Consider the following 19,906-nt stretch of genomic DNA (forward strand, 5'->3'; position numbering starts at 1 on the left):
AAGTCAGAACAAAGAGGGGAGTTATATAGATAAGATGCCAGGCTATTATTCGCCATGGACAGGTTCCGTCTTTGCTAGTGGGTTGTATTACATAGCTCATGGATTATGTAGTCATACACAGACCCTCTCCTTTAGGCATTGTTCCAGGATATGGGGGCCACCTTTAACAATAGAATATACAGAATTGTCTTTATTTCCACAACAGTTGGAGATCACAGTTGTGGATCATACACCCGCATTGGGCTGTATTGCCTGAAGCAGTATCTGGGTATCTGAGATTCTTTAGATTACAATAACCTATCAGAGACCTTATAGAAACATTTGTTACCCTGTGAGACACTGGTGTATTGTGGGAACTGTAGTTTTCAGTGACATGATATGTCCATGTTTTTCCGGACTTCTTAGGGCGGAATACAACTCCTCCAGCCACCGGGCATCAAATGCCAAACTTAAGGAGAACATTGTTCGGCAAGTTAGCTCAACACGAGTTAGGTAAGCTTGAATGTCCCACTCTGCTCCCTGTCAACATGCTACCAGCGTAGAGAGACTAACACTGTAGCTGGCCATTTCAGAGTGCAGGATCAGTGCAGTGTCTAGTATAACCGCTGCCCCAGTCAATGCACAGTCTAGTGCTGCTGCTAATCCTGATCAGAGCACCGTCTAGTGCATGGGTCTCCAAGCTGCGGCCCTCCAGCTGTTGCAAAACAACATTTCCCATCATGCCTGGACAGCCAAATCCAAAGCTTTAGCTGCCCAGGCATGATGGGAGTTGTAGTTTCGCAACAGCTGGAGGGCCACAGTTTGGAGACCCATGGCTAGTGTATGTGCTACACCCGGTCTAGTTTAACCACTACCCCTACTCACCCCTTTACATGTCAGAAAATAAATGACAAGACCTTTCACACAGGACAATAAACTGCGGATAGTGATCTCCGATCTCTGATCAGCGATTGTTTACAGAGCCTTCACAAATCCTGTTCAATTCAAATCCTCTTCCCCCAAAGACCCACTACAGTATAAGCACATATGGCCCAATCCACATATGGGATTTCCACCAAGAGAAACACTACATGGATTTGATTAAAAATGAAAAAACTTTATTAAAGTATAAAGTAACAAATATGCCAGTATAGTGGTAAACAGAAGAGGTTGGTGGGATTTGTCTGGCGCAACTAATGTCTGGCGCAAGTAACAAATATGCCAGTATGTTCTTTTCCATCAATATATGTACATATGATGCTGTGTATTGTAGTAGAACACTGTGCATACCCTGATTGAAATAAAAAGATATCAACTATAGGGGGTGGAATAGATTCTGTGAGGTAGATCAGTATATACATCAGATGTATAAAATGCTGCTTGATAAAGGATTCTCCCAGAGAGTAAAGGGGGGCTCTAACTTTATATTAACTTGCCTAAAACTTAATACTATTATTGGCAAATCGGCACTAAAATCATAATAATCACACCATACATTATTCAGTGACTGGAGCAGTGTCCCACCCCTGCCAGTCTATTGGCCAGGTCGTGACGTGTACAGCATCGGAGATCCCGGCGGGGGTCCCGAGGCCGGGACTGTAGCTCACTGTCGGCACCAGGAAAGGTAAGTTCATACATGCTATCAAATTGCCCCCTGCCGGATTTTCAAAATGGCCAGACTTCTCCTATATTGGGACTCAGCATCCAGACCCCACTGATCACAGCGATTTATTTATTTTTGGGGTAAGAGAGAAGGATAGTCCTTAAAGAACAGCAGCACTGAGAGAGCAGGGGGTAAAACGTTTTGAGAATGACACAAATATTATATTTTCACATGATCTGCTGCCCTCTGGTTTTTATGTGTGTTTGTCAGATGTTTTTATCACATACAGAAATATAATTGCAATCATATTATGAGTAACAAAAGCTTATATTGACAGTTAGAATGAGTTACTGCAGCAAGTCAATATTTGCAGTGTTTACCCTTCTTCTTCAGGACCTCTGCAATTCTCCCTTGCATGCTCTCAATCAACTTCTGGACCAAATCCTGACTGATAGCAGTCCATTCTTGCACAATCAATGCTTGCATTTTGTCAGAATTTGTTGGTTTTTGTTTGTCCACCCGTGTCTTGATGATTGACCACAAGTTCTCAATGGGATTAAGATCTGGGGAGTTTCCAGGCCACGGACCCAAAATCTCTATGTTTTGTTCCCTTAACCATTTAGTTATCACCTTTGCTTTATGGCAAGGTGCTCCATCATGCTGGAAAAAGCATTGTTGATCGCCAAACTCCTCTTGGACGGTTGGGAGAAGTTGCTCTTGGAGGACATTCTGGTACCATTCTTTATTCATGGCTGTGTTTTTAGGCAAGACTGTGAGAGAGCCGATTCCCTTGGCTGAGAAGCAACCCCACACATGAATGGTTTCAGGATGCTTTACAGTTAGCATGAGACAAGACTGGTGGTAGCACTTACCTCGTCTTCTCCGAATAAGCTGTTTTCCAGATGTCAAAAACAATCGGAAAGGGGATTCATCAGAGAAAATAACTTTACCCCAGTCCTCAGCAGTCCACTCCCTGTACCTTTTGCAGGATATCAGTCTGTCCCTGATGTTTTTTCTGGAGAGAAGTGGCTTCTTTGCTGCCTTCCTTGAGACCAGGCCTTGCTCCAAGAGTCTCCGCCTCATAGTGCGTGCATATGCACTCACACCTGCCTGCTGCCATTCCTGAGCAAGCTCTGCACTGCTGGTGGCCCAATCCCGCAGCTGAAACACTTAAGAGACGGTCCTGGCGCTTGCTGGTCTCTCGGGTGCCCTGGAGCCTTTTTGGCAACAATGGAACCTCACTCCTTGAAGTTCTTGATGATGCGATAAGATTGTTGACTGAGGTGCAATCTTTCTAGCTGTGATACTCTTCCCTGTTTGGCCATTTTTGTGCAGTGCAATGATGACTGCACGTGTTTCTTTAGAGATAACCATGGTGAACAGAAGAGAAACAATGATGCCAAGCACCAGCCTCCTTTTAAAGTGTCCAGTGGTGTCATTCTTACTTAATCATGACAGATTTATCTCCAGCCCTGTCCTCATCAACACCCACACCTGTGTTAATGGAGCAATCACTGAAACGATGTTAGCTGGTCCTTTTAAGGCAGGGCTGCAATGATTTTGAAATGTTTCGGGGAATAAAGTTCATTTTCTAGGCAAATATTGACTTTGCAAGTAATTGCTGTTAAGCTGATCACTCTTTATAACATTCTGGAGTTTATGTAAATTGCCATTTTAAAAACTGAAGCCGTAGACTTTGTAAAAAATAATATTTGTATCATTCTCAAAACTTTTGGCCATGACTGTAGAAGACATGTGTGAACCTACGTAACCAGAAATTAAGCTAATAGGGTGCTCCACTATTTTACATTGCCTTTAAGTCAGATGGGTTCCCTTACCAAATAATTATAGGAAGTGTGCAATTTCTCTGCAGTGCCACCACAGGAGGAATGAATAATTACATCTTCCTCATTAAAATCAACAGGGGAGATTTATCAAACATGGTGTAAAGTGAAACTGGCTCAGTTGCCCCTAGCAACCAATCAGATTCCACCTTTCATTTTCCAAAGAGTCTGTGAGGAGTGAAAGGTGGAATCTGATTGGTTGCTAGGGGCGACTGAGCCAGTTTTACTTTACACCATGTTTGATAAATCTCCCCCAATGTGTTGTCTGTGTAGTGCATGAACACGTTGGGTCCTCCAAAGTGACACTTCTTCTGTAGCTGCTCTCTACTGGCCAATAAGAGAGGAGCCTCAGAAAGCCCTAATGGGATATTTAAAAATGATATTTATGAACAAGACAAACCCTTTAAGCAACCTCCTTAAAGGCCACATACTATACTAACTGCAGAGTGTAAGCGAGGAGATGGGGTTAGGACCCTTCACTACTTGGGCAAACTATTCCTCACAAATACTTTCTTCAAGATTTTTTTTTTTTTTTTTTTTTTTTTTTATTTAACCTTCAACTAAATAGAGCTAATGATAGAGGCGGCAGGTCTTCCTGCAATCAATCAGCTAAGTGAGCCCAGTTTGGGTAATTCTCCTTTCTACTTTACCTCAGCATAGCTCATGATATGCAGTAAAGTGCATGATACAGAAAAGCCAGGACCAGTCTCTAATATTTATGTTTTTACATTACTTTCATTTTAACCTTTTTTTTAATTGAATGGCTGAGATTTTTTTGTCAGTTTTTCAGCTTTTTTTTTTGCTATTGGGTCATTTCTCAGTTTTCGGCCTACAGCAAAAGCCAAACAGATAGGCGTTTTCTTTTGAGCCGCAGTTTGAGCTGTTTGACTTGTTTTGGATCAGTTTTATGGCTAGAAAATGAATACCTGTGAAAACTCATAGGGGGGAATGTTATCATTTTCACAATTATTTCTGGCCTTTTGCACTTTTCACATGCTACGAAAAAATCTCAGGTACATGTAACATTATGAGCATGGGCCTTGATAAATATTTCACAGTTTTTGTGTTAAATAATGTTTATTATCCACCTTACATAGCAATTATAGCATTGTTCCATTGTTTAACACTAGGGGGCAGTATTACATTACTGCAGATGTAGAAAAGATAATTGGTTTGTCAGAAGTGGTCAAGGCAGTTCTTACGTTTCCTACCACTTCAGGGTAAAAGGGAACAAATGCTTAAGTATAATGGGAAGGACATTTAGGAACAACAAAAAAAAGCAGATCAGTGCTGGGTCCCAACCCACAAGGCGACCCATAGAAGTCATATTCCCTGCCTCATTGGTAGATATGATATGGTAAAGTTACTGGCAATGTAGTAAAGGATGTCAGGCACATATATATCACTGGTGTCGACCACAGTGCTGGAAATGTCATTGTATTATCACCACCATGTAAATACAAACTTGTAAAAAAAGTCATAGGATTTAAATCTGAAGCCTTTATCGGCCACATGAGGCGCATACGATACTTTGTAGCCCTTGTCCTCAATGTCCGCTTTGATACAGTCAAGAAGGTCAGAGATTCCCGGAGACGCCTTCCAAGGTCCAAACTTGACCACAGACTCCTTGTCCATATCGAGAGTGTTAAGCGCGTCGTGACACTTGGACGCATCCTCATCTGTCCTCACGATGCAAACTATGACGGTGGAGTATCGGGAGGCCACCACCTCTGCCCTGGCAATGCGGATCATCACCTCAATGTTTTCGCTGTAGTTAGGTACTCGGGCAAGAAACTGCTTCCTTCCAACTTGTTCCCCAAAGATCTGTGGGGTCTCTTCCAATTTCTTCACCAATGGCTCAATTTCATAGAACAAGGCTTCCTTGTACACTTCATGAATGTACTGAGAGGGTACTTGGCCAGAACGGAGATACTCCAAGATGTAGCCAAAATACTTTCCCTCCCGATCAATAAAGTATCTCCCGTCAGAGTCTATGCGCAGCTTGGGCTGTCCATTAAACATGTCAAAAAGCTTGGACCCTTGACACTTCTTTAGAGTTCCTACAGTCGTGGTATACATACTACCACCAATATTCAGCTGCACAATGGGTGATACCTGCAGAAGAAAAGTAGGGTATCAGAATTAGATACATTAATAGATATATTACATACTATAATACTGTCCCCTATGTACACATATACAACTACTATAAGGGTGCGTTCACACCTACAGGATCTGCAGCAGATTTGATGCTGTGTTCAGTTATTTAAATGAAATCTGCTGCAGAAAATCAGCTGCAGATCCTGTAGGTGTGAACGCACCATTATACTGCTCCTATGTACAAGAATATAACTACTATAAGCACAAGCCTTTGAGTAAGGAAATAAAAGCCAGCGGCACTCACAGAGAGAGACAGGTCCAAGGGTGCTGTGCAACCTGCAACCCCCATGTCACAGGACCAGACCCAAAAAAAGCCCCCCCCCCCCCCCCCCAAAAAAAAAAAACACCCAAGTCCACACTGTGTCAGTCAGTGGCCACCACCCCCGCAGGCGTGCACAGGTAGGGAAGGGAGGCCATGGAACGGCCCTGCAACCCCCATGTCACAGGACCAGACCCAAAAAAAGCCCCCCCCCCAAAAAAAAACACCCAAGTCCACACTGTGTCGGTCAGTGGCCACCACCCCCGCAGGCGTGCACAGGTAGGGAAGGGAGGCCATGGAACGGCCCTGCAACCCCCATGTCACAGGACCAGACCCAAAAAAAGCCCCCCCAAAAAACACCCAGCCGGCACCACCGGCGGAGGAGGTTGCTCCCAAACAGCACAAGTCTGGATGAGGTATTGCGCTCACCATAGCTGCTGCAGACAGAATGGGAAAGACAGGAGGGATTAAAGAATGTGCACTCAGGTGTCTAAAACACTTAGAGAAGAAAGAAACAAATATGGAGTTATAGAGGAATAACTACTATAATACTGCTCCTATATACAAGAATATAACTACTATAATACGAACTGGAGAGAGTGGAACGGCTGCACATCCCATCTATGGCTGATACTAATGCCGCTAGGCCTATATTAAAAATCAACACCAGAGTGTCTGTATATGAATTGATCAAGCCATATTGCCCCGTGTACCACCGCGCAGGTCCTCTGGTCCACACGGGTCCCTACGCTAACTCCACACGTGTCGGTCAGCGACCGCCAACCCCGCGAAGCGTGCACATGAAGGGAAGGGAGGCCATGGAACGGCCCTGCAACCCCAATGTCACAGGACCAGACCCAAAAAGCCCCACCAAAACCCGGCCAGCACCACCGGCGGGGAAGGCTGCCCCCAAACGACACAAGTATGGATATGGTATTACACTTACCATTGCTGCTCTCACAGAATGGGGAAGACATAAGGTCCAGACATGTGAGCACAGATATATCATGCTAATTTTGGTCATGTGGGTCTTATAAAGGAGTGCGAGCTGTTCAGAGAGTGAGAACTGTGAAACACGAACTGGAGAGAATGGAACGGCTGCACATCCCATCTATGGCTGATACTAATGCCGCTAGGCCTATATTAAAAATCAACACCAGAGTGTCTGTATATGAATTGATCAAGCCATATTGCCCCGTGTACCACCGTGCAGGTGTATCAGATACCGGCACGAGGTACATGGGGCAGTATGGCTTGATCAATTCATACACAAAATTCTGATGTGTTTTTTATTTAGCCAAGCGGCACTAGTATCAGCCATAGGTGTGAGGTGCAGCACTCTTTTTCTTCCCTGAACCGCATTTTGTTTCTCTCTTTTCTCCGTGTTTTGCACTCCTCCTGGTGAGACCCACATGACCGCAATTAGCAGGAGACACCTGAGTGCACATGGTTTTAATCCCTCCTGTTTTTTCCCCATTCTGTCTGTAGCAGCTATGGTGAGTGCAATACCTCATCCAGACTTGTGCTGTTTGGGGGCGACCTTCTCCTCCGGCGGTGCTGGCCGGGTTCTGGTGTGGTGTTTTTGGGTCTGGTCCTGTGGCATGGGGCTCGCAGGGCCGTCCCATGGCCCCCGTTCCCTGACTGTGCGTGTCTGCGGGGTTGGTGGCCACTGACTGGCACGGTGTGGACTTAGTGTAGGGACCCATGTGTATCAGATACCGGCACGAGGTACATGGGGCAGTATGGCTTGATCAATTCATACACAAAATTCTGATGTGTTTTTTATTTAGCCTAGCGGCACTAGTATCAGCCATAGGTGTGAGGTGCAGCACTCTTTTTCTTCCCTGAACCGCATAACTACTATAATACTGTCCCCTATATACAAGAATATAACTACTATAATACTGCCCCTATAAACAAGAATATAACTACTATATAAGCTCACTGAACAAAAAAATTAGTCACCCCAGTGCACAAGCACAGACAAATATGTCACTTATATGCAGAGAACAAAAATATGCAGAGAACAGTGTAAGTGATACATCATTCTGTCCAGCTTCTCTGTCACTAGTTTATGCTACCCTGAGATAGGACACCATAAACCTACTGACAAAGTCTCTCTAGGCCTGTGCAGATGGGGAAGCGGTCGAGTGTTCAACTGCACATATACATCGCTGCTATGTTATCAGAAGGCAGAAGTGATCAGTTAGTTTGTTTCAAGAGGTAACTGTACATAAAAGGTAAATGTAAGGATGGGACAGAATGGCCAAAAGGGGCAATCATGTTTGGCCGTGCCCATGGCCATTCGGGGAGCAAAGTTGCTAGATTTGTTGGCGTTTTTTTGCAGTAGATTGTTCAACATGTCTACAAGCAGTGGTGTAATACACATGGCCATGGAACACAAATGTTAGAATTGTGGTTAGAAAAGGATCCTAACTGAGAGGGACCTGAGACGAGTTTCACATTGTAAGCTGACAATACGATATAAGCTGACGATATATAGTACCGCACACCCCTATGACTAATACATGTCATGACTCACATAACTGCACTGATTTTTATTCCGTCCCTGATCAGATAGTGTCAGGCAGCGGTATAATGCAGCCAGTGTAATTATATATTACGGTACAATATATTAGTCAGTAATGTCAGCTCTCTAGTTTCACCTTGTTCTATATTAAGATTATTACATTCCAGTTTCCTATAAATGTCCATAGAGATCCAGGTAAACCAGCTGACCAGTGCGGCGATATAGAGGTGATGAGGCTGGTCTGTATGGCACAGTATGTTCTAATAATATAATACTACAGGAGGGACGTTCCCTGGGAATCAGGATGTTGTGGCTCCCCCTATGGCAGATGTGGGTATTTCCACTCTCAGGGGTTCTTACAGTCAATTATCCGTGACCTCGGCCATATCCTTGTACAGTAATGAGGGGATCCTGGGATCACACTCCCTCTGTCAGTCAACACATCACTTTCACTTAAAGGATTTTTCCACCTTTGCTGAGAAGAGTCTGAGGTTGTTTCCACTCCCACAGCTGTCAGTGAATGGATGAGCGCCTCATTACACTCACTATTGTAGTGAACACACGGGAAAAGCAACCAGCAAACATTGCGAGGACAGACTCTCTCAGGGGAAATCAGACCGGATACGCTAATGTATGTGTTTACATACAGTGCTACAAGGATGTAAACTATACCGCCATAGGGTATGCAGAGTATTGCCATATAATGGCCATGTAAGTGTTGTTTAGTGACTAACAATATCCCCAGAGGCTAATAACAGTGCCATAAGGACTAGTAAACACCCAGCTGTATCTGGTGGGACTCCAACCAATGTGATTCTGCCTGGAATGAGATCAATGGGATTCCTCATAAAACACAGTACTACCATACAGAGTCTACTAACAACATAGAGTACCTACATAACACCGCTACATACAGCCTAGGAAACGCTATATAGTGAACACAAATCAATACACACCATACTGAGCCTACACCATAGTACCAGGCAACTATGCTCAAATAATACCGCCAGACAGTGGACATGAAACAGTGCCTTATAGTGCTCATATAGTACTATAACTCAGTCCCTGACATAACCGGTCACTACAATGATGCTTCCGCCCGTATGCTCTACAGCTGAGTCCTATTCCACGGGCCAAGCAGGGCTCGATCAACGATGTAAACGAGCGCCGATCTGCTAGATCGCCGCTCGTTTACTGGGCCTATTCCACGGCCCGATGATCGTTGAGGGAGGGCTGCAGGGAGCGTAGGAGAAGCCCTGCTAGGTAATGTATGGTGCTTCTCAAATCGTCAGTCACCTGCCGCGCACCGTTATTTCACGCAGCAATGCGCGGTGGGTGACCGATGATTTTAGGTTTGGGCCTAAATAAACGATCAGCCAATGACCCGATCGATTCGGCCAATTATCGCTTTGTGGAATAGGCCCCTAATGCTGGGAGATGGGTTGCCAAGGCGAGTTCTGTGCCCTAATAGTCCTTTTACACGATAACGATCGCATAATGATCATGTAAACACAGCGGACGATCAAGTGATGAGCAAGAAATCGTTCATCTTGGTCTTTCAACATGTTCTCAAATCATTGTTGGTCATTCGCTGAAAATTCTCAGATGGCTTTGTGTAAACAGTCTTTCACCTATTCACCCTGTGTGTGAGATAGGCCTAAGCGATCCTAAAACGATCGCAATAATGATTTTTTCCTAAAGATTTATCTTTTCGGCTAAACGCTGAACGTTATAAAAACAAAATTGGTGCCTCAAAATATTTAAATGATCGATTGGGCGAATTATCGCTTCGTGTAAAAGGACCATAACAATTAGCCTGAGACTGTGTTCACACATGCAGTAAGGGTATGTTCACACTGAGAAACATAGGCGTAATTCCGTGGCGGAACTCTCCAATGTGGAATTACGCCTGCCTCAGTGTGTCATATCAACTCACTGAATGAGCGCACGAGTGTGAGTGGACTCTGAGTGGAGAGCGACAGCAGCGGTGGAGTGTGCGCCCTCTCATTCACTCACAAAGGGATTCCGCGGCGGAGAGCTCCGCCACGGAATTCCGCCGTTTTTGCTCAGTGTGAACATACCCTAACGCAAGGAAAATCATTTTATTGCAGTAATTCATTTTGTTAATGCAATGAAACTGCAATGTGTGTGAACATACCCTGAGGATTGAGCGTAGAAATTGCAGGGTGGGGCACGGGGGGAAAGAAAAAAAAAAAAGCAACGTAAACCACAATAATCACACTGCGTTTTTGCTATCTGACAGATCTGTTTAATGGAAAAAATAAATAAATGCATAAATGTGTTCATCCGTTTTTCCATGGACTTCTATTATTAAAAAAAAAACTTCCTTTTTTGTAGTGTGCACAAAAACATGGTCGAATACATTTTTGTGTACGCTAATAAAAAAACGGTCCATCATGAGACCAGCAATGCAGGAGTCCTGTGATATATATACAGAACAATCAGCTGGTAATGATGGCACTGGTGGTGGTGGGGCTCCTGGAGATGATGAAGGTCTGTGTAGATGGCATCATTATAGGGGGCTCTGTAGGTAAAGCCATTGATAGGGGCCCCAGATAACACTGCTAGTGGGGGCTCTCTACATTGTAGTGTTAGCAGGAAGCCTGATATATGGCAGTGTTAGTGGGGGGGGCCTCTCTACATGGCAGTGTTAGTGGGGAGGGGGCTCTCTACATGGCAGTGTTAGTGGGGAGGGGGCTCTCTACATGGCAGTGTTAGGGGGGGGCCTCTCTACATGGCGGTGTTAGTGGGTGGGCCTCTCTACTTGGCGGTGTTAGTGGGGGGGGGCTCTCTACATGGCGGTGTTAGTGGGGGGGGCCTCTCTACATGGCGGTGTTAGTGGGGGGGGGCTCTCTACATGGCAGTGTTAGTGGGGGGCCTCTCTACATGGCGGTGTTAGTGGGTGGGCCTCTCTACTTGGCGGTGTTAGTGGGGGGGGGCTCTCTACATGGCGGTGTTAGTAGGGGCACTGCATGGTGTGGGGTGGGGGAGATCTGGACATGTTGACATTTGGCGGGTGTATAATGTAGTTGGTAGTTGATATCCATGTTCCTATCATAGTCCTGTCCACTTCATGGTACAGCTGGTTATTATACAGTTCTAAAGTCAGTCTTAAAGGAGCAGCAGCATCTTGCAGGGGATGTATGGCCTTAGCACAGGTGCCCTGTCCCACCCACCCCACATCTGAAAGGAAGAGCACTTGGGGGGACTATAAGTCCCAGAATTTCCTGCAGGATCAGATCACTGTGTAATAATGTATAAGTAATAATAAGTAATACTAATATAAGTAATAATAATATAAGTAATAATGTACAAGTAATAATAATAATATAAGTAATACTGTATAAGTAATAATAAGTAATAATAATATAAGTAATAATGTATAAGTAATAATAATAATATAAGTAATACTGTATAAGTTCCAGCATTTCCTGTAGGATCAGATCACTGTGTAATAACTAGGACTTATGATGTTACAGATATGACAGATATAGTTTGTCTGCAGAGCTGACACTCACATACCGGCTGCACTGACTACCACCCCCACTATCTGACATGATGGGACTTCCAGCACAGTAGCAGAGAGGTGATCCTGCTATTGCACTGCTCGGCAAGGCATGCTGGGAGTTGTAGTGCTGGCGGTACTCACACTCTGCAGGGGGCTGGAGACCTGCTTGCCGGTGCCCCGGTGCTCGATGACGCTCATGTTGGCTGTGGCCCCGGTGTGAGGGTGGCTGGGGCCGGCAGGTGCTTTTTCCCAGGAGCCCCGCCTCCTCCAGGGCCCTCCCCGTGTGACAGGAGGAAGAGGGCGGGGCCGTGTGACGTCACCCAGTGCAGACCTGCTGATACCTGCGGCTCTATGGGGAGACTACAGCTCCCAGCATTCCCGGCGGTGTAGTGTACTAGCTGCAGAATAACAGGCTGCAGCCCAATGTGTATAATACGGCCTGTTACTAGAAGCCTGGATGTGCTGCCTGGCCTGCAGACCTTACAGCTTGTGGACGTGAAGATGCTGTATATATAACTAATGTATGGAGTATATAGAGTATATGTGCTGCACTGTAGTGTATACTGGAGTATATAGAGTATATGTGCTGCACTGTAGTGTATACTGGAGTATATGTGCTGCACTGTAGTGTATACTGGAGTATATGTGCTGCACTGTAGTGTATACTGGAGTATATAGAGTATATGTGCTGCACTGTAGTGTATACTGGATTATATAGAGTATATGTGCTGCACTGTAGTGTATACTGGAGTATATAGAGTATATGTGCTGCACTGTAGTGTATACTGGAGTATATAGAGTATATGTGCTGCACTGTAGTGTATACTGGAGTATATAGAGTATATGTGCTGCACTGTAGTGTATACTGGAGTATATAGAGTATATGTGCTGCACTGTAGTGTATACTGGAGTATATAGAGTATATGTGCTGCACTGTAGTGTATAATGGAGTGTATAGAGTATATGTGCTGCACTGTAGTGTATATAGAGGTATATAGAGTATATGTGCTGCACTGTAGTGTATACTGGAGTATATAGAGTATATATGCTGCACTGTAGTGTATACTGGAGTATATAGAGTATATGTGCTGCGCTGTAGTGTAAAATGGAGTGTATAGAGTATATGTGCTGCACTGTAGTGTATCATGAAGTATATAGAGTATATGTGCTGCACTGTAGTGTATACTGGAGTATATAGAGTATATGTGCTGCACTGTAGTGTATAATGGAGTATATAGAGTATATGTGCTGCACTGTAGTGTATCATGGAGTGTATAGAGTATATGTGCTGCGCTGTAGTGTATCATGAAGTATATAGAGTATATGTGCTGCACTGTAGTGTATACTGGAGTGTATAGAGTATATGTGCTGCACTGTAGTGTATACTGGAGTATATAGAGTATATGTGCTGCACTGTAGTGTATACTGGAGTATATAGAGTATATGTGCTGCACTGTAGTGTATCATGGAGTATATAGAGTATATGTGCTGCACTGTAGTGTATACTGGAGTATATAGAGTATATGTGCTGCACTGTAGTGTATACTGGAGTATATAGAGTATATGTGCTGCACTGTAGTGTATACTGGAGTATATAGAGTATATGTGCTGCACTGTAGTGTATACTGGAGTATATAGAGTATATGTGCTGCACTGTAGTGTATAATGGAGTATATGTGCTGCACTGTAGTGTATCATGAAGTATATAGAGTATATGTGCTGCACTGTAGTGTATACTGGAGTATATAGAGTATATGTGCTGCACTGTAGTGTATACTGGAGTATATAGAGTATATGTGCTGCACTGTAGTGTATCATGTAGTATATAGAGTATATGTACTGCACTGTAGTGTATACTGGAGTATATGTGCTGCACTGTAGTGTATCATGAAGTATATAGAGTATATGTGCTGCACTGTAGTGTATACTGGAGTATATAGAGTATATGTGCTGCACTGTAGTGTATACTGGAGTATATAGAGTATATGTGCTGCACTGTAGTGTATACTGGAGTATATAGAGTATATGTGCTACACTGTAGTGTATACTGGAGTATATAGAGTATATGTGCTGCACTGTAGTGTATACTGGAGTATATAGAGTATATGTGCTGCACTGTAGTGTATAATGGAGTATATAGAGTATATGTGCTGCACTGTAGTGTATACTGGAGTATATAGAGTATATGTGCTGCACTGTAGTGTATACTGGGGTATATAGAGTATATGTGCTGCACTGTAGTGTATACTGGAGTATATAGAGTTTATGTGCTGTTTTCTCTAGTGTATATAAGAAATGGAGTGTATAAAGTATGTGTGTTACTCTGTAGTATGTATAACTAATGCAGGACACCATACTTGTGGCAGCATGGAGAATGTCGGTGTAGGGTTGTTTGCACACCACATAGGTTTCCATATGCATCAAATTTCCCTATTCATACAGCAGTGGTTCACTACCTATCTATATTCCCCATCACCCGACAGAGGCATGAGAGTGTTGTTCTGGCATCTGTTTGAGTGTTTCCATTTATACAGTGTCCATATTAAAAGTCAGAGTGAAGAATCATTTTAAGACAAGTGTGACAATTGACTCTGAGTATTGACAACTAACTTCTGATAACTGACTACTGACTTTGACTACTGATTACCGACTTTGACTACTGACTTTGACTACTGATTACTGACTACTGACCATTGACACCTGACAACTGACTTTTGACTCCTTACTTCTGACTACTTATACTTCCGATAAAATAATGTGTGATATCTGATCTCTGAAATGTCAGTAGTTAGGTATTACAAGTCCCCATTCAGTTTGAGTTTCACTTTCACTTCAATTGCCAGGCAGCCCCTAGCTTGCATCATTCAGGTAACAAAAGTGAAGTGATATCTGATCCCTGACTTGTCAGGAGTGAGAAGTCAGACATCGTGTGTGTGTGTGTGTGTGTGTGGGTTACGAAGACCGGTGTACAAGAACGCCGCTCTAATATTAGGCCCCGCCCCCTTTCCCCCGGCAGGATTCACTAGGAGGCGCATGCCTCTTGGTGAATCCGGCAGGCTGCCCGAATCTGCGCCAGGCATACGAAATCTACACCTGCTCAGAGCTGGCGTAAATCATGATTAATGAGGCGCGAGAGGACCCCACACTTTCTCCCCGTCTCGTCATGCCCCCCCAAGCTCCCCCAGCCCGCCCATCGGGCGAGTGGGCGTACAGCGGGCGTACGCCAGTGAAAAGGGGGGAATCTTTGATAAATGCCCCCCCTTACTCCCTTGTTGATTATATATAGGGATGGTCCGAACCCGTCGAGGTTTGGGTTCGGCTGAACCCGAACGCTCGGCATCGGATTCCCGCTGTCTGCCCGCTCCGTGCAGCGGGCGGATACAGCGGGAGGACTGCCTGGAAAACTGGGATACAGCCTATGGCTATGGCTGTATCCCAGTTTTCCAGGCGTTCCTCCCGCTGGATTCGCCCGCTGCACGGAGCGGGCAGACATCGGTAATCATTGCGAAGGGTTCGGGTTCGTATGAACCCCGTCCGAACCAGGTTCAGACCATCCCTAATTATATACAGTGTAAGGCCTAATTCACACATCCATTGTTGTGCACGCAATTGCGGACAGAACATGAAACAAATGTTATCCTATGGCCCCGTTCACACGTCCGTATGTAATGTGGGCCGTTTTCTTGCGGCACGGATTGCTGGGGTAATGATGTGTGAACGTAGTGCTCCGTGAAGAACGGAGCACTACGGATGCACATTCGGTAGTGCGGTCCGCGGCAACGGACTGCACTATGGGTGTGTGAATGTGGCCTTAGCTGTGTGCAAAACTGAAACAAATACAATGTTTCAAAACTCATTTCTTTATGTAATCAACAAGGGAGACAGAATGTCTGACTTCTCACTCCTGACAAGTCAGAGATCAGATATCACTTCACTTTTGTTATTTGAAGCAAGCTAGGGGCTGCCTGGCTATTGAAGTGAAAATGGAACTCAAACTGAATGGGGACTTGTAATACCTAACTACTGACATTTCAGAGATCAGATATTACACATTATTCATCAGAAGTCAGGTATAAGTAGTCAGAAGTAGGGAGTCAAAAGTCAGTTGTCAATGGTCAGTTGTCAGTAGTCAGTCAGTAGTCAAGGTCAGAAGTCAGTTCTTAGAACTTAGTTGTCAATACTCAGAGTCAAGTGTCACACTTGTGTAAAAATGATTATTCACATTGACTACTGACTATGTCCAAATAAGGCTAGTAGTCAATGTTCACACTTTGTAAGAGACCGGCCGGATGATCTTTATGGCCGTAGTGTTCTGATGCGGGCGCATCAGCGCGCGCCCGCATCAGAATTCCCCATAGGACACAATGAAGCAAGTGGCCCGAGCCGCTCGCTTCATTGTGTTAACTGACATGGGGACCTGGGACGTGATGTGTCAGGTCCGCACAGCTAGTCAGTGGCCGTAGCGTGGACCTGCTTCGTTCCCGACCCGGGGACCAGATTGGCGGTAACCTGCCATCAGCGCTGGAGCCGGGGAAGTAAAAGAATATTATTTCTTTTATCAAGATGATGTGGACTTAAAGAAAACAATCAAAAAGATTTTTCTATATATATAAAAGGGTTAATGAGGGATTTTATTTCTAACTTGTGGCTAACTCCCCCTCTTACTACCCCAATATCCACTGCCACAGTGGTACTGGGCAATTTTTGGCCGGGGAGCCTGCAGGGGGAGGGGGGAAATTGATTTAAAGTACGCACTTACCTTTTCCTGTGCCTGAGGTGAGCACCTGGAGCAGCCGCAGGACCCTCACTGGAAGTCATTTTCCCCTGAGTTGTGACATCCTCATAATGCTTGTCCTGGCTGATGGACTGGCTGCTCAGCCAATCAGTGACTGAAGCTGCATCCCGCCCTAGTCACTGACTGACTGAGTGGCCAGTCCATCTGCCATGTTGTGACATGGACACCCCGGCAGGCACAGGAAGAGGTAAGTTGTTACTCGACATCAATTCCCCCCACACACACACACACCCCTGCAGGCTGCCGGCTTTTAGCAAACAACGGACTTCTCCTTTAATTAAAAAAAATTTAAACATTTGATCCGTGATAGAGAAGAAAAGAAAATGACTCTAAGAAGACGCCCCCCTGTGAGTCACTGGATGTAACTGCAGTGTAGTTGCGATCACCACTACATGTACATTGTATAGAAGGGATATTGGTCTGTGTAGGGTAGATTTTGTTCAGTATCACGATGGTGGTATTATCCCATTACTGCAGTAGTGTAATATCTTGTTCTGGTGCGGAGGTAATATTTTAAAGTCCCAAAACTTTAGAAAATGCTGTGTTTGCCTCTAGTAAGCTGTAATCACTCACTGTATGCATGGCAACTCTTACATTCGTGGCTGGGGGTGTGTGTATGTGGGGAGAGGGGGTTGCAATACTTTGGCTAGCCCTTGGTGCTGCCAACCCACTGTCACTGTCCAAATGTTCTTATAAATGGAAAAGATACATTATTTCAGCAATACAATAAGTGACTTTTTCAGTTGTCATGTTTTTATCACGGTACCAACATGGCCCTTTTTACTATATACAGGAGATATATACCAGCTGTACATAATATAATTATATACAGGAGATACCTAGGTTATACCAGCTGTACATATATAATTATATACAGGAGATACCCAGGTTATACCAGCTGTACATATATAATTATATACAGGAGATACCCAGGTTATACCAGCTGTACATATATAATTATATACAGGAGATACCCAGGTTATACCAGCTGTACCTATATAATTATATACAGGAGATACCCAGGTTATACCAGCTGTACCTATATAATTATATACAGGAGATACCCAGGTTATACCAGCTGTACCTATATAATTATATACAGGAGATACCCAGGTTATACCAGCTGTACCTATATAATTATATACAGGAGATACCCAGGTTATACCAGCTGTACCTATATAATTATATACAGGAGATACCCAGGTTATACCAGCTGTACCTATATAATTATATACAGGAGATACCCAGGTTATACCAGCTGTACCTATATAATTATATACAGGAGATACCCAGGTTATACCAGCTGTACCTATATAATTATATACAGGAGATACCCAGGTTATACCAGCTGTACCTATATAATTATATACAGGAGATACCCAGGTTATACCAGCTGTACCTATATAATTATATACAGGAGACACCCAGGTTATACCAGCTGTACCTATATAATTATATACAGGAGATACCCAGGTTATACCAGCTGTACCTATATAATTATATACAGGAGATACCCAGGTTATACCAGCTGTACCTATATAATTATATACAGGAGATACCCAGGTTATACCAGCTGTACATATATAATTATATACAGGAGATACCCAGGTTATACCAGCTGTACCTATATAATTATATACAGGAGATACCCAGGTTATACCAGCTGTACCTATATAATTATATACAGGAGATACCCAGGTTATACCAGCGGTACCTATATAATTATATACAGGAGATACCCAGGTTATACCAGCTGTACCTATATAATTATATACAGGAGATACCCAGGTTATACCAGCGGTACATATATAACTATATACAGGAGATACCCAGGTTATACCAGCGGTACATATATAACTATATACAGGAGATACCCAGGTTATACCAGCGGTACATATATAACTATATACAGGAGATACCCAGGTTATACCAGCGGTACATATATAACTATATACAGGAGATACCCAGGTTATACCAGCTGTACATATATAATTATATACAGGAGATACCCAGGTTATACCAGCGGTACATATATAACTATATACAGGAGATACCCAGGTTATACCAGCTGTACATATATAACTATATACAGGAGATACCCAGGTTATACAGACATGCTTTATATCACTATATACAGGAGATGTATAACTTATACCAGCTGTATATATAGACCCAGGTTATAGCAGCATGTTCTGCTGTAATGTGCTGCTGTCTATCCAGGTCCCTGCTGACCTCTGACACCCTTTAGATGTGTCATAATGAAACATTAACTTTGACTCACCAGTTCGGGACTCTCTGTTCTTGGAGTATTCATATTGCGGGTCTTCGCAGGTATTTTCATAGGGAGCCTCTTAGTGATAAGATGTCACGTCAGCTTGTAATGTCTCAGGAATCTGCAGTGTTTACAAGGAGGGCCGGGCCCATCGCACCTCTGCACACGTATACACAGATAGCCACGTCTAATTTTAGAGGTTATGTCATACGGAAAAGCCAACAGTGATTTGCAAAAAAAATTCTGATATTTTAGACAATTTAAAATAAATATCTTTAGACATTTTTAAAGCTCAGACAAATCTTCTCTTTTGCTCTTAGGTTGCCTATTGTGAAATACTCCAGAGCTGCACTCACTATTCTGCTGGTGGGGTCACTGTGTACATACATTACATTACTTATCCTGTACTGATCCTGAGTTACATCCTGTATTACACTCCAGAGCTGCACTCACTATTCTGCTGGTGGGGTCACTGTGTACATACATTACATTACTTATCCTGTACTGATCCTGAGTTACTTCCCGTATTATACTCCAGAGCTGCACTCACTATTCTGCTGGTGGGGTCACTGTGTACATACATTACATTACTTATCCTGTACTGATCCTGAGTTACATCCTGTATTATACTCCAGAGCTGCACTCACTATTCTGCTGGTGAGGTCACTGTGTACATACATTACATTACTTATCCTGTACTGATCCTGAGTTACATCCTGTATTATACTCCAGAGCTGCACTCACTATTCTGCAGGTGAGGTCACTGTGTACATACATTACATTACTTATCCTGTACTGATCCTGAGTTACATCCCGTATTATACTCCAGAGCTGCACTTACTATTCTGCTGGTGGGGTCACTGTGTACATACATTACATTACTTATCCTGTACTGATCCTGAGTTACATCCTGTATTATACTCCAGAGCTGCACT

The 19,906-nt window shown here is 43.8% G+C and overlaps 1 protein-coding gene across 2 annotated transcripts; it reads right to left on the minus strand.

Annotated features, from left to right (window-relative positions):
- Nucleotides 1–4,826: 4,826 nt before the first annotated feature.
- KCTD14 (potassium channel tetramerization domain containing 14) lies at nucleotides 4,827–19,352 on the minus strand. 2 transcript variants are annotated; one of them, XM_069972018.1, is made up of 2 exons: nucleotides 18,981–19,352; nucleotides 4,827–5,541 (listed from the first exon to the last, which is right to left on the minus strand). In XM_069972018.1, the coding sequence occupies exons 1-2, from the start codon at nucleotides 19,038–19,040 to the stop codon at nucleotides 4,870–4,872; spliced, it is 732 nt and encodes a 243-aa protein (XP_069828119.1). In that variant the 5' UTR covers nucleotides 19,041–19,352; the 3' UTR covers nucleotides 4,827–4,869. The 2 variants fall into 2 exon arrangements, with proteins under 2 accessions (XP_069828119.1, XP_069828120.1); XM_069972019.1 differs by lacking the exon at nucleotides 18,981–19,352 and adding an exon at nucleotides 12,046–12,200.
- Nucleotides 19,353–19,906: the final 554 nt, after the last annotated feature.

This window comes from Dendropsophus ebraccatus, chromosome 5 (genome assembly GCF_027789765.1).
Source record: "Dendropsophus ebraccatus isolate aDenEbr1 chromosome 5, aDenEbr1.pat, whole genome shotgun sequence".
Taxonomy (NCBI): domain Eukaryota; kingdom Metazoa; phylum Chordata; class Amphibia; order Anura; family Hylidae; genus Dendropsophus; species Dendropsophus ebraccatus.